General features: G+C 41.2%; 4 protein-coding genes across 4 annotated transcripts; 3 read left to right on the forward strand and 1 right to left on the reverse strand.

Moving 5' to 3' along the window:
• Nucleotides 1-57: 57 nt before the first annotated feature.
• On the forward strand, nucleotides 58-6,614 carry LOC134189012 (bifunctional heparan sulfate N-deacetylase/N-sulfotransferase 3-like). Its single transcript, XM_062657240.1, has 9 exons — nucleotides 58-1,770; nucleotides 2,445-2,573; nucleotides 2,674-2,856; nucleotides 4,625-4,845; nucleotides 4,916-5,087; nucleotides 5,532-5,645; nucleotides 5,723-5,829; nucleotides 5,890-6,093; nucleotides 6,346-6,614. The coding sequence occupies exons 1-8, from the start codon at nucleotides 97-99 to the stop codon at nucleotides 6,089-6,091; spliced, it is 2,802 nt and encodes a 933-aa protein (XP_062513224.1). The 5' UTR covers nucleotides 58-96; the 3' UTR covers nucleotides 6,092-6,093; nucleotides 6,346-6,614.
• On the reverse strand, nucleotides 6,250-9,130 carry LOC134188639 (lipoyltransferase 1, mitochondrial-like). The gene is made up of 9 exons (XM_062656808.1): nucleotides 9,072-9,130; nucleotides 8,892-8,955; nucleotides 8,811-8,831; nucleotides 8,489-8,578; nucleotides 8,274-8,429; nucleotides 8,069-8,176; nucleotides 7,454-7,663; nucleotides 6,968-7,042; nucleotides 6,250-6,561 (listed from the first exon to the last, which is right to left on the reverse strand). The coding sequence occupies exons 1-9, from the start codon at nucleotides 9,128-9,130 to the stop codon at nucleotides 6,280-6,282; spliced, it is 1,065 nt and encodes a 354-aa protein (XP_062512792.1). The 3' UTR covers nucleotides 6,250-6,279.
• A 20-nt stretch (nucleotides 9,131-9,150) lies between these two features.
• On the forward strand, nucleotides 9,151-13,017 carry LOC134188961 (eukaryotic translation initiation factor 3 subunit M-like). The gene is made up of 10 exons (XM_062657178.1): nucleotides 9,151-9,249; nucleotides 9,364-9,502; nucleotides 10,694-10,832; nucleotides 10,894-11,017; nucleotides 11,075-11,169; nucleotides 11,765-11,945; nucleotides 12,295-12,376; nucleotides 12,460-12,603; nucleotides 12,657-12,717; nucleotides 12,860-13,017. Exons 1-10 carry the CDS (start codon nucleotides 9,202-9,204, stop codon nucleotides 12,981-12,983), a joined length of 1,137 nt encoding a protein of 378 aa, XP_062513162.1. The 5' UTR covers nucleotides 9,151-9,201; the 3' UTR covers nucleotides 12,984-13,017.
• Nucleotides 13,018-13,084: 67 nt separating this feature from the next.
• LOC134189103 (uncharacterized) lies at nucleotides 13,085-13,654 on the forward strand. Its single transcript, XM_062657334.1, has one exon. It carries the CDS (start codon nucleotides 13,108-13,110, stop codon nucleotides 13,558-13,560), a length of 453 nt encoding a protein of 150 aa, XP_062513318.1. The 5' UTR covers nucleotides 13,085-13,107; the 3' UTR covers nucleotides 13,561-13,654.
• Nucleotides 13,655-13,694: the final 40 nt, after the last annotated feature.

The raw sequence follows: 13,694 nt of genomic DNA on the forward strand, positions 1-13,694 counted from the left end.
GACGTAGATGTCTGACTCACGTGACTCGAGATGACCAATCAACGCGTTCGACTCATTCGCTTGCCTCTGCAATACGCATGTCATTGACGTGCAGCCATGCTTCCGCGTTCGATGCCAACCGCACTGAAAGCCGTTTTGATTGTTTGCGTTATTGTTATCGTCCTTTGTTGCGGCTTCCTAGTGAGTTTCCGTCGACATGAGAGAATTCGTTGGACGTGGGGAAGACGGAGCTACACGAAACGTAGCGGATTGCTTAGCCGTGAGATATATATCGATTCTGGAAGGTCGGAGAGGTTCGAGAGCGATCAGGCACGGGTTGGACGCGTTGTTATTATGCGAAAAGAATCACGTGATAAACCGGAAGTGGTATTATCACGTGATAGTGACGCACACTATGGAGCTTCACACAATGCAAGTGACTATGATTATTCTACTGAGATGCCGTTGGTAGGAAACGCCACGAGTAATTTCACAACTACATTACTGTCTCAAAATTCTAAAATTTCAGACTCGAAATCGAACAGCGCCGCTGCCTCCCTCGTACCGAGCTTAACTGTCGTTACTGGAAATCATTTTGTTGTTTATACGGGACTCAAACTGAATGTCACGAATGAAGGAAAAGTGTTAGTGATTGCAAGCAGCAGCACGTCGAAAGCGTTAAAGAGTATTCTTTACGTCGTTGATACTCATAGGATTCCTTATGTGACACTTAATCTCAGCACGAAGCAGTCCAAAGTGACGATGACGAGGGTCGATGACGGGAGTTGTATTGTTGGTCGGTTTGGCGTGATTGTGTTTGACTCTGTGGTTGCGTATTCTCGGATGTCAAACTTGGATATGCAATTGGTGACGAAGTATTGTCAGGATTTTGGAGTCGGGAAGATTATCTTTGCATTGAGTGTATCACCGCCTGCACAATCTCCATCCTTTAGGATAGAATACAAGCAGACGTTTGGTAGAGTTCAACTGAATGTGAAGTCTCCAATCTTAAGAATCTTTCGTCGTTTGAAGTCGACAATACTAATTCCTGTTGACACCGTCTGGTCAAGGATGATATCACGTGATCAGTTATATCAACCAGTTTTGATGGGTGTGAAAAGTCGATCTTATGGAGTCTCACAAAATGTTTTGGCTTTACATGATCAAGGCAGTTCGGATGGAATACAGAAAGTTTGGTTGGGTGGTGACCCTCGTGTGTGGGTCAATTGGCTGCTATTTCTTGACTCTATTTTCTATCTTTCTAAAGGCTCCGTGCATCTTCCATTAGAACGTTACATTCAAGTTGATATCGATGACATTTTTACTGGAAAGTCTGGAATTCGGCTTAAGCACACGGATGTTGACGCTCTGATCAAAACTCAGGCCTGGTTGGCCAACAGGATTCCTGGATTTGTGTTTTATCTGGGTTATTCTGGAGGGTTTTATCAACGCGGCACATCAGACGAAAACCTGGGAGATCGATGTCTTGTTGGTAATGCATCTCGGTTTCTATGGTTTGATCACATGCTGACACATACGCAGCCTCATTTGTTTACCTCCGTGGCATCATTGGTTAAAGACATGGAAAAGAACAGGCAGTTTGCGGTTGATCACAAAATTCCTATTGTTCCTGGATATGCAGTTTCACCTCATCATTCTGGTGTGTATCCAGTGCACTTGCCTCTGTTTGAGGCTTGGAAGAAGTTGTATAACGTGAGTGTGACGTCAACTGAAGAGTATCCGTCTCCTGTTGCGAAGGAGAGAAGAGGATTTGTGTTTAAGGATATCATGGTTGGTATCTGCCTGCTGTGTGTATGTGTGTGTGTGTGTGTGTGTGTGTGTGTGTGTGTGTGTGTGTGTGTGTGTGTGTCAGTGTGTGTGTGTGTGTGTGTGTGTGTGTGTGTGTGTGTGTGTCAGTGTGTGTGTGTGTGTGTGTGTGTGTGTGTGTGTGTGTGTGTGTTTGTCAGTGTGTGTGTGTGTGTGTGTGTGTGTGTGTTTGTCAGTGTGTGTGTGTGTGTGTGTGTGTGTGTGTGTGTGTGTGTGTGTGTGTGTGTGTCAGTCAGTGTGTGTGTGTGTGTGTGTGTGTGTGTGTGTGTCAGTGTGTGTGTGTGTGTGTGTGTGTGTGTGTGTGTGTGTCAGTGTGTGTGTGTGTGTGTGTGTGTGTGTGTGTGTGTGTCAGTGTGTGTGTGTGTGTGTGTGTGTGTGTGTGTGTGTCAGTGTGTGTGTGTGTGTGTGTGTGTGTGTGTGTCAGTGTGTTTATCTGTGTTTGCTTATCTCTCTGTTTGGGTATCTGATTTTTGTCTGTTGGCTGTACGTTAATTTTTTGTATTGTTTATGTATGTTTGTCTGTTTGCTCTTTATGTCGTATGTATGTCTATCTGTTGTTTTTATTTGTATATCAGTTTCACTCTTGATATTTACAAAGTGCATATCATTGCAATAACATTTCTTTTCTACAATATTAGGTTCTTCCCAGACAGACATGCACTTTGTATACAACCATAAATCGCTTTAGTGAATATCACAATGGAGGCAAAGGTCTTCGTGCCATTGCAGAAGGTGGCTCAGTGTTCCAAACCATTGTAGCAAATCAGGTGAGACTAAAAATCTTAATTTTATTTTTTAATATAATTTAATAAATTTGCTACAGCTTGATGAGGTAATCGACATTTGTTGTTGTTGTTGTTGTTGCAGTTTAGTGTCTTTATGACTCACATGTCTAACTATGGTAGTGATCGTCTTGCCAATTTTTTGCTAAAAGCTTTAGTTGAATTTGTTGGTAAATGGACGAACATTCGACTGAAGGCTGTGTCACCATTGGAATTGGCAAGACGCTACTTTGAATCGTATCCGCAAGATGTGGAGCCTCTGTGGAAGGTTAGATCGGATTAATTAGTTAACAAAGTGTAGATTATGCTGTTTGTCATGTGTGTCTTACCTCTCATTGACTTTTATCTTTTATGTTTTGTCTTAATGTCAATGTATTATGCCCCGTTTACCCACAGGCTGCCTCGGGTCAAGTACATCGTGTAAACGCATAGTGTGCTGGAAAACGAGCCGCGCTTGCTCACTTGGTACAAATGGCGTGAAGTGAAACGGAGACCAAGATATGCAAGAAACAGATCTTTTGAACTTTGTTACTGCAACAGTCGCCTGGTGATAGACCTACGTCTCATACGAATAGATCTACGTTTCGTATGAATAGTACGATGTCTCGTTATATGTCCTATGCATTTCCCGATATGACTGTTGTAAAGCCATAGAGAAAAAACACGAGCAGCTTGGCTTCTGTCCATTGCAAATGCGAGCTATGTCAATCTCAAGTAACTAAGTCATGTTAATGACACACCCATTAAAAGCATTAGCTTGCTTTTACAGAGTGTGTCATGTAAACGTGGGCTGAAATGCTGGGCTGGCACGGCTTGGCTCGCTATGTGTGCTCGTGTAAACGGGGTATTATAATTATAGTGAGTTCAAGATTTTGTATACTACAGTGCGTACCTAGATTACGTTTTCTGAACGTGCTCGGTATGGTGGTACCGTAATGCGAATGCAGAAAGTAAAATTTTCAGTAGGAAATCATTCGTGTAGCGAATGCTGCCCGTCTTATGTCCAGACCCCAGTGCAAAGTATATTTGTGTGTAACATATGATGCAGTACGGTTGCACCAAATGAGAAAAAAATGGACGAGAATACTACCAGCAAAACAATCCAAGCACATTAGCAAGCGATAGAAATAGTTACGTTAGCAAGTGATAGAAATAGTTACATTAGCAAGTGATGGAAATACAACTAAAGGTAGTTACATTAGCAGTGATAGAAATAGTTGCATTAGCAAGTTATAGAAATAGTTGCTTTAGCAAGTGATGGAAATACAAATAAATGTAGTTACATTAGCAAGTGATAGAAATACAAATAAATGTAGTTACATTAGCAAGTGATGGAAATACAACTAAATGTAGTTACATTAGCAGTGATAGAAATAGTTGCATTAGCAAGTGATGGAAATACAAATAAATGTAGTTACATTAGCAAGTGATAGAAATACAAATAAATGTAGTCACGTTAGCAAGTTATAGAAATAGTTGCATTAGCAAGTGATAGAAACAATTTGCGGGCTAACGATTTGCTGGAAACTGGTTTGTTGCACACTCAGCGTGCTTTACATATGACAATGTAATGTACCTAGAATCAGTGGTGCATCTAGAGGGTGGAGCAACAGGCATCATGCACCCACCCACCCCTTTTGAGACCGGAAGTACCCAACAGTCGGGAATTTCGAGTTTCGTAGTGGTGTTTGTCGTTCATAGCGGATGAGCACCGTACAAGCTAGTCACGTAGGGTGACCAGCCGGTGGAAGGATCTCCATTCTTGTAATTACTCAAGTTTCTCGAGGTGTCTGAGCCGGACAAGTTTGGTTAATTTGTTATCACTAATTAAGTTAATAGATCTTTCTGATTTTGTTTTGTGACGTCACGTTATCAGTATCCTAAAGTGCACTTACCCCTTTCAGAATCTCTGGATCCACCACTGCCTGTAATAACTGCTTGCCATTTGTCTATCTATATTGCCATCAAGCATCTTTGCTGTTTGTCTGTTTTTTATTATGTATGATGTTGGTGTTTATTTACATCGTTCTGTTCAGCCCCCATGTGCTAACACTAGACACAAATCAATATGGAGTTCCAAGAAATCCTGCAAACGTCTCCCGAATGTTCTTGTTGTTGGACCAGCAAAGTCTGGTGTCCACGTTCTTCACAAGTGGCTAGCTCTGCACGCACACGCTCAAGTGAAAGGCAACGTATCACGATTGTCAGTCAACAGTACAGACTTCTTTACAAGAGACTATCTCAAGGGACTCGATTGGTTAGCGAGCAGTCACAATCAGTCACACAAATGACTTGTGATCAAGTAAATTTGTTTGTGATCTTTAAAGGTATATGAGTCATTTTGAAGAGCCGAAGCTTGGTCACATCGTTGTTGATTCTGTTTCGGGGTCATCTTTGTCCAATGTGTTGGTTATAAAGAGGATTACGGCTTTGTTGCCGGAAGCACGTGTCATTTTTCTAGTGAAGAATCCAATACGATTGGTGCAGTCACTGTGCAAGGTAAGACAAGGGATGATATGATGATTGGAAAGTGATGCAAGTTCTAGACATGGTCAATTTGTTTGCTTGTGTGTGCTGTGTGTGTGTGTGTGTGTGTGTGTGTGTGTGTGTGTGTGTGTGTGTGTGTGTGTGTGGTGTGTGTGTGTGTGTGTGTGTGTGTGTGTGTGTGTGTGGTGTGTGTGTGTGTGCATGTGTGTGTGTGTGTGTGTGTGTGTGCGTGTGTGTGTGTGTGTGTGCGTGTGTGTGTGTGTGTGTGTGTGTGTGTGTGTGTGTGTGTGTGTGTGTGTTGCTGTGTGTCTGTGTCCATGTGTGCATACGCACGTGTGTGTCTCTGTCTTTCTGTGTGTGTGTGTGTGTGTGTGTGTGTGTGTGTGTGTGTGTGTGTGTGTTGTATTGGTGGCCGTCTGTTTGTTGTTGTATTCAAGTGGTGTTTTTTTTTTGTAGAGTGAGGAATTGACTGAGTTTGTTACATCAGCAGCATCAACGCATAAATGTTTAGAAGAAAGTGACTATACCATGGAATTGCAACTTTGGTCAAAGCTGTACGACAGAAAACAGGTGTGTGTGTGTGTGTGTGTGCCTGCATGTACCTAGCAGCTGTCAAATCAGGAGTCACCACTATTTGTTGCTTTCAGATTTTGATAGTTGATAGTGACGAGTTCGTGTCTGATCCAATCAATGTTCTCAATCAAGTACAAACGTTCCTGTCGCTACACAAATTTGATTACTCCCGTATCCTCAGGTACAATCAACCAACACATAGTATTGAGTCCATCCATTGGAATGTGATATTTCACTTTAGATTGAACTCGAATCTTGGATATTTCTGTCCATCAGGGTCAGATGGTCAACTGTTCTGCCACAGTGTGCATCCTCGGAGTGAAGAGAGACTTGATTCCAAAACTGAACGACTTCTCTATGGGAAGCTGAAGTTACAATATAATAGACTGAGGTGGTACCTGCAGCAGTTGAAGGCACCTCTGCCGAACTGGTTGGCTGCATAAAGGTAGTAAGACATGCAGGCAAATTACAGACAGACAACAGAGAGACACAAACACAGAGACAGACAAATAGACAGGCAGGCAGACAGATGGATGCACACACACACACACACACACACACACACACACACACACACACACACACTAGTCACAAGTCCAGACCTGATGAACCTACTTTACTATAAATACAACTACATTACACTCTCAGCAACCCAATCACATGCTAATCTACTGTTTTCATTTCCATTGTCTCGCAGATGCCTGGCAGCATAACTCATAGCTTTACGGATGTCAGATGGCCAGAAACGTTGTCCTTGAAGAAGAAACCATATTTTTATAAACATTGTTTGTGACAAAGAACTATTCATACCATTTAGATGCTGAGACATTATCGAGCAATCAGTGTATGTTAGGCTTGGACAGTCAACAGATGCTGCTGTTATGTTTCCGCGGATGCACTGCAATTCCAATTTCTATAGAGAGAGTGAGTGAGTGAGAGATGTTGTCGTACCAGCAATGCCTGATATGCGAGCCGTGTGTGTGTGTGTGTGTGTGTGTGTGTGTGTGTGTGTGTGTGTGTGCATGTGCGTGCGTGCATGTGTGTGTGTGTGTGCATGTGTGTGTGTGTGTGTGTGTGTGTGTGTGTGTGTGTGTGTGTGTGTGTGTGTACACGTGTGTGTGTGCATGTGTGTGTGTGTGTGTGTGTGTGTGTGTGTGTGTGTGTGTGTGTGTGTGTGTGTGTGTGTGTGTGAGTAGCAGTATGGTGTCAGAAATCTGGGTGTTTCCTGTCATTGTAATTGATTACTATAGATTGTTAGTGTACTGTGTGACGTGACGTGCAACAAATGGATAAACAATTGATTGGCAGTGAGTGCTCACCATTTCTCCTATGGGCAAAACTGCTTCTCTTCTCACAGTAAATGGAGGCGTTTTACCATACGTCCAGTCCCAAGCCTGCAGAGGAGAGCAACAAATGATGAATGAATTCACGCGTGCATACAAACTGGTGAGCACGTGGCAAGCAAGTGGAAAACAGCAAGACAGCAAGACAGACAGGCAAGCACACACACACACACACACACACACACACACACACACACACACACACACACACACACACACACACACACACACACACACACACACAGACAGACAGACAGGCAAGTAGACAGATGGACAGACACAGGGTGACAAGCTGGCATCTCACAGAACACATGCTACAAGGTGATGCAGCCCAAAGGCAAACTATTCCAACAAAGTATCTCTAGGGCATGCAATCTAACTACCAGATTTCAAACATACAACTTGGCATGTACCAGCCTCTTATGCAACAAAACGATGCAACAAAACAGTCAAGTGTCTCACTCGTAGCGCATTTGACAGTTTTGATATCTCAGGGAATCGTTTCTCATCTGGGTCAACGCTTGTTGACGAGTATGTGTGGGCGTGGCCTGTTTCTAGAAATTCAGTGGCAACTGCATCTGCTACTTGTTGGTGTGTTACACTGTCTCTGATTTGACTCAGAGTGCCCATAGGTGATGGGACGCTTTGTGTTGCTTTAGATTGAATGATAGGCTAGTGTACAAGGAAACATCATAGATTGGACACAATTAAAGATCTCAGTCTATTAGACTGTCTGTATGCCCATCTGTCTGTCTGTCTGTCTGACTGACTCTGTCTGTCTGTTTGTCTCTGTGTCTGTCTGTCTGTTTGTCTATTAGTCTGTCTGTTTGTCTATTAGTCTGTCTGTTTGTCTATTAGTCTGTCTGTCTGTCTGTTTGTCTATTAATCTGTCTGTCTGTCTATGTGTCTGTCTGTCTGTAAAAAAATCGTAGCATGCGTACAAGTAGAATCTGTATGAGAATAAATTATCTGTTTGTCCGTCTGTCTGTCTGTCTGTCTGTCTCAATTACAATCACATCCTCGTATTCAAAAACCCATTTGCGTTTCAATTTTGCCTTCACAAATATTCAATCTCACCATTCTTGATCTCAAGATATCTCGAATGGCTGATGTGTCCACATCTACCAACAAAGTTAGATGATGATAGCAACCACGACGTGTAATCCTAGCAGCTGACCCGGACACCTACATACCAATCACTTTCACAGATAATAGACCGGGTTTCATATACATGAATTGTAAAGTGCAATGCAGAGATGTCGCAACGTGTTGGATTGCCCACCTTGTATTTGCCATGAATCAACAAGTCGTCTCGTGATGAAACAGTCAAGTTGATATTGAAGTGTCGTTTCATTGCTCGTACAATAAGTTCCAAATTGGCCGCCCGATTGTAGTCTTTTGTTTGTGTTAGAAATGAAATGTTTGTGTTGCCGATATCCTTGGATACAAAGGTGCAATAAGTTCAGTCCGAATTTGGTGATTGAAGGTCACACGCACGTGGTAGACTGCACCACCTCCACTGTGTCGTCTCACTATGGCAACATTTCGAGAACCACACTGACCGACGTTGCACTCAATCCATGGATTCTACATGAGAGGACACATGTATGTGTACCGCCATGACACACACACACACACACACACACACACACACACACACACACACACACACACACACACACACACACACACACACACCAGACAAAACCTTGGAGTCCCAGACCAATGTTACCCACATGGCCTTGGACTTCCGACCATTGCAAGCGCAGAAACAAAAATGTGTTTCAATAATTTGTGTGGGTGTACTTTAACAAAGTACCTGGTGTCTTCCAATGACAACCTAAAAAATTTTATTAATTAAAATAAGTAAATAAGAAAATTTAAATGTAAGTCAACGCACCGAAGGAGAATTTTCGTATATGTACAGAATCCTTTGATTAGAGAAGTTTCTATTGGCTAGCAGCCTATAAATCAATAAATACAATTTAATGTCCCGGATGCTTCAACCTGTTCTTGAAAACGTTACCCGAACGTCTTAATATTTATATGACTAACAGAGTGCATTATTTATTGCTCATACCATTCTTCTAAAGCAAGGTTGCTGAACGCATTTCGACTGACAGAGCGAATCACTTGCATAACGGTTTGCGCATGCGTATTGTAATCTCCACGTTGATCTTGTCTCTGTCGTGAAGCAAGGAAAACTCACGATGACAGCGTCGGTAACGGCGTTTATAGACATAACAGAGGAGGAACAGGTAATGTGCATTTCTCGCACGGGTGGGGTCCTCCGCGAGGTGCACGGTTTGTGCTGAATCTGCAGTAGCATGCGGTTTGTAGCCTCATTCTGCTTGTTTCGAAAATTTTTGAAGGCTCAAGAGTTGAAAGATTATTTAACATCTCTTGGAGCGTCGTTTGATGAGACGACATCAGGAGAAGTTGACGTGGCGAAGATTATTCAAGCAGTAGCCAACTCGTTTTCGATTTGTATGGCGAAAGCAAGTGATGAAGGTGCAGCTGTGCATACGGAATTTATGCTAGAGAAAATGCGGGATTTGAATTTTAATTAATGTATTGAGCGATGCATCTCGTCAATACAATAGATACAATAGTATTGAGGGATGCATCTCTTCAATACAATAGATGCAATAGTATTGAGGGATGCATCTCTTCAATACAATAAATACAATAGTATTGAGGGATGCATCTCTTCAATACAATAAATACAATAGTATTGAGGGATGCATATCTTCAATACAATAAATACGATAGTATTGTGGTATGCATCTCTTCGATACAATAAATACAATAGTATTGAGGGATGCATCCCTCCAGTGCAATAATCTCGCTGTTCTCAAGATAATCTACGACACCATCTCTCAGAATACGTCCACCAGTAATTACAACGTTTTCGCTGATCTTGCCTGCAGCACTGTTCCATTTCCAACAGACATCGTTGTGACCGCCAAAAGACCTGACGTCATTCTATGGAACGACGTGGTACAGAGAATTTACCTAGTAGAACTTACTGTCTGTCATGAGTCCAACTTCGATGCAGCTGACGAAAGAAAAACTGCAAGATATTACGACCTAGTGCAGTCTCTGTCAGAAAAGAGATATCTCGTAAAGCAATTTAACCTTCTCGTTGGATCGAGAGGTTTTATTCATAATGCCAATTTGAATTCTTTGTGCACGGAACTACGTATACCAGCTAGGACAAAGGAGAACATGTGTCTTCAGATTATCAAGACTGTCATGGAAGAGTCATTTAAAATCTGGATCAAGAGGAACAGTTCATAGCCTTGTTACTGTGTTTAATTAATGGTTAACTTAGTCTTCTCTTTTACTTTAGTCTTGCTGTGCTAGCCAACTTCGTTGTAGCTAGTCTAGAGCTCTTAGCTGCTGTCCCATATGTCGCCACGGGATTGTTAACCGTGTTGGACAGGGGTTGCTAGCTGCTCCCCATTTGTTTATTTATTTCAATAAATGGGTTTGACCGTGTATTGGAAGAAATATCATGTACACTCATTTTCTGTATCCTGACACCTTGGGACCCAACCTTGTCTTTAAGTGAGATCTGTTCATATCTTGGGTGGAAACATTTCAATATCACATGTTGCTTAGTTTTAATATTTAATTAACAATAAATTGTACAGCAACGGCTACACTATTTGATCATGATTAATATCTTTGTATTTATAGATGCAGAGAGTGTGCTGAATTGTGTACTATCGTTCTCATTCATGTTGAAACAAGACGAGTTCTTATCCGTTCTTCGTTCGTTGACACGAGAACTCTCGTCCAACATCACAACTGAAAACAGACATTCACGATTTCAACTGTAACTCAACATGATTGGTGTACATGTTTCGGTCTTTTCTGTATTTGTTCCTTGATTTTAGATTGAATATTCTGTATGCTGCAATGGACGAGAAGTGTCCTGTACGATTGGACGTGTGGATCGCATTGCTGCGTTTGTCTGTCGATCTGAACAGCACTCTGACTGTCCCCGTCAGCTTGAAGAAGGCAAGACATGCAGAAAAATTTAGAATTAACCTTTTGGTCAATGTTTTGTCATTTTAGTTGAATGGATGGCTGACAGTGTGGAAAACAGAGAAAACGAAAGCGAGGGAAGCATATCATGTGTTACATAAAACATTGAGACATTATAAGAAAAAGTGAGATCCCTGTGTTGGCGATTTCTGTGGAAAACTGATGTGTTGATGTGGCTGGTTATTGTTTGCACTTGTTCGTCTGTTTGTACAGCTGTTTGTCCATTTGTTTATCTGTTTTTTGTTTATCTGTCTGTTTGTTTGTTTATCTGTTTGTTTATGTGTTTATCTGTTTGTTTATCTGTTTGTTTGTTTATCTGCTTTTGTTTATCTGTTTTTATCTGTTTGTTTGTTTATCTGTTTGTTTGTTTGTTTATCTCTTTGTTTATTTGTTTGTTTATATGTTTGTTTGTTTATCTGTTTGTTTGTTTATCTCTTTGTTTATTTTTTATCTGTTTGTTTATTTGTTTATATGTTTGTTTGTTTGTTTGTTTGTTTGTTTATCTGTTTGTTTGTTTATCTTTTTATTTTTTATCTGTTTCTTTATTTGTTTATATGTTTGTTTGTTTGTTTATTTGTTTGTTTGTTTATTTGTTTGTTTGTTTATCTGTTTGTGTGTTGTTTAGTAGTCTGTTTGTTTATTTGTTATTGTACGTAGAGAGTAATATCTACTCTTAGCTACCACATTACACTAATTATTTGATCACATTTCTGTGTGTAGAGAAGCCAGTGATGTGCAAGTTGACTTGTTGAGAACGTACAGTGCTGACGAACTTCCTACAGCATCAGCTGATGCACATCAGTGTATTATAGACGCTGTTGCAGATCCAGAGGCTTTGCTGCTTGATCATCTACTCGTATTGCTACCAATTGAAGCATTGAAAGGAACAGAAGTGCACGAGGTAGAGACTTTAGTAGACATGTCACTCAGGTCATTATTGGTTGTTGTGGTAGCTCATGGCTAATCTGTAAGGAAATTTAGATTATATGTTTACATGCTAACCTACTCACATGTGTCTTCATGTTTGTCTCTGTTTATCTATCTGTTTGTGTGGTCGTTTTGTGTTGTTTATTTTTGTTGGTTAATTTAGTGTGTGTGTGTGTGTGTGAGTGTGTGTGTGTGTGTGTGTGTGTGTGTGTGTGTGTGTGTGTGTGTGTGTGTATGTGTGTGTGTGTACTGTTTTTATGTTTCTTTTCAACTACTCAGTGTATCTAACTGTTTCGTCTGAATTCTTACCTTCTTATCGTTAGCTTTTGAAAATATTTGTGAGCGGCACACTCTCTGATTACATAACCTTTTATGCAGAACATCAAACATTCATTGAGTCAGAAGGTAAACACATCTACTTGATCGTGCGTGTTTATTACATTAGAGTGATGACTGATTGTATGGTGTTTTCTGTTGTGTTTTCGTAGGGCTTTCACATGAGAAAAACTTAAAGAAAATGCGTCTGCTGACAATCATTTCTTTGGCTGCATCATCTAGTGAGGTGACGTTTGAGCAGATAGCTCCACAGTTGAAGTTGGAAGAAGATAAAATTGAGGAGTTTGTAATCAACGGTAATGTGTGGATGCAGTCGTGAAGAGCTGAATGTAATGGCTGTGTGTGATAGGTATACGGGCTAAGCTAATAGGAGCAAAGATCAACCAAGTTGAAAAGAAAGTGCAGTTTACGTAAGCATTTACACACACACACACACACACACACACACACACACACACACACACACACGCGCGCGCGCGCGCGCACACACACACACGCACATACACACGCACATACACACACACCCGTATGTTGATTTGCTGATACTTGTAGGTCACTCATGCATCGCCAGTTTGATCGTCAACAATGGGAGTCACTCAATAGTCGTCTGAACGCATGGAAGATGAATATTAGCAAGGTGTTTGGTAGTATAAAATCAGTTGTAGGTTTGACTTGATCTTTAAGCTAAAAATATATCAACCGTCAAACATGACGCAAATTTTTAAGTAACACGCGCGTCCTTGTTAAGGATTCCGAAGTACTTTAGCGCGCGTTAATCTGATCCTACTTGAGTCCGACTAATGAATGTAGATGAGAAGAAGAACCCTTGGACTAGACTCGTCGAGAGGGAAGCGTTGTTACTAGATCAATTCATATTAACAGAAGACCTTTTGTCGGTTTTTGCCTCGGAAAATCTCATCACAAAAGACGAACTGGATCATCTTCGCTCTCTACACGACGAGAAGGAAAAAACCTCGACTCTTCTGATTGATATATTACAGTATCAAGACCCCACACTGTTTCCCATGTTCTGCGAATTACTTCGAAACGACAACCAGCAAGAACTAGCTGACAGTCTGAGCAGTGAGAGTGTGGAAAGCAAGAAGAAACTCAAACCTGTGCGGTTTGTAAAGAGGAAGCGTTCGCGTTGGGATGAGAAATATATAAACAGTCTTGCCAGACAGCTGGGATTTACATGTGTTCTTATTTTTGTGCTTCTTGTAATGCTGGTGATTTTCGATGTACAACCCTAGAGACGATCGATTGACAAAGAAATTTGAAAATTCATTAATAGACTTAGATCTTGTAATATACTTACAGCAGTTATCTTAGGCATAGTATACGATAGAGCTTGGCACGACTTGGGATTTGTGGACGAACGTACATT

Source organism: Corticium candelabrum, chromosome 13 (genome assembly GCF_963422355.1).
Source record: "Corticium candelabrum chromosome 13, ooCorCand1.1, whole genome shotgun sequence".
In the NCBI taxonomy this organism is placed as follows: Eukaryota; Metazoa; Porifera; class Homoscleromorpha; order Homosclerophorida; family Plakinidae; genus Corticium; species Corticium candelabrum.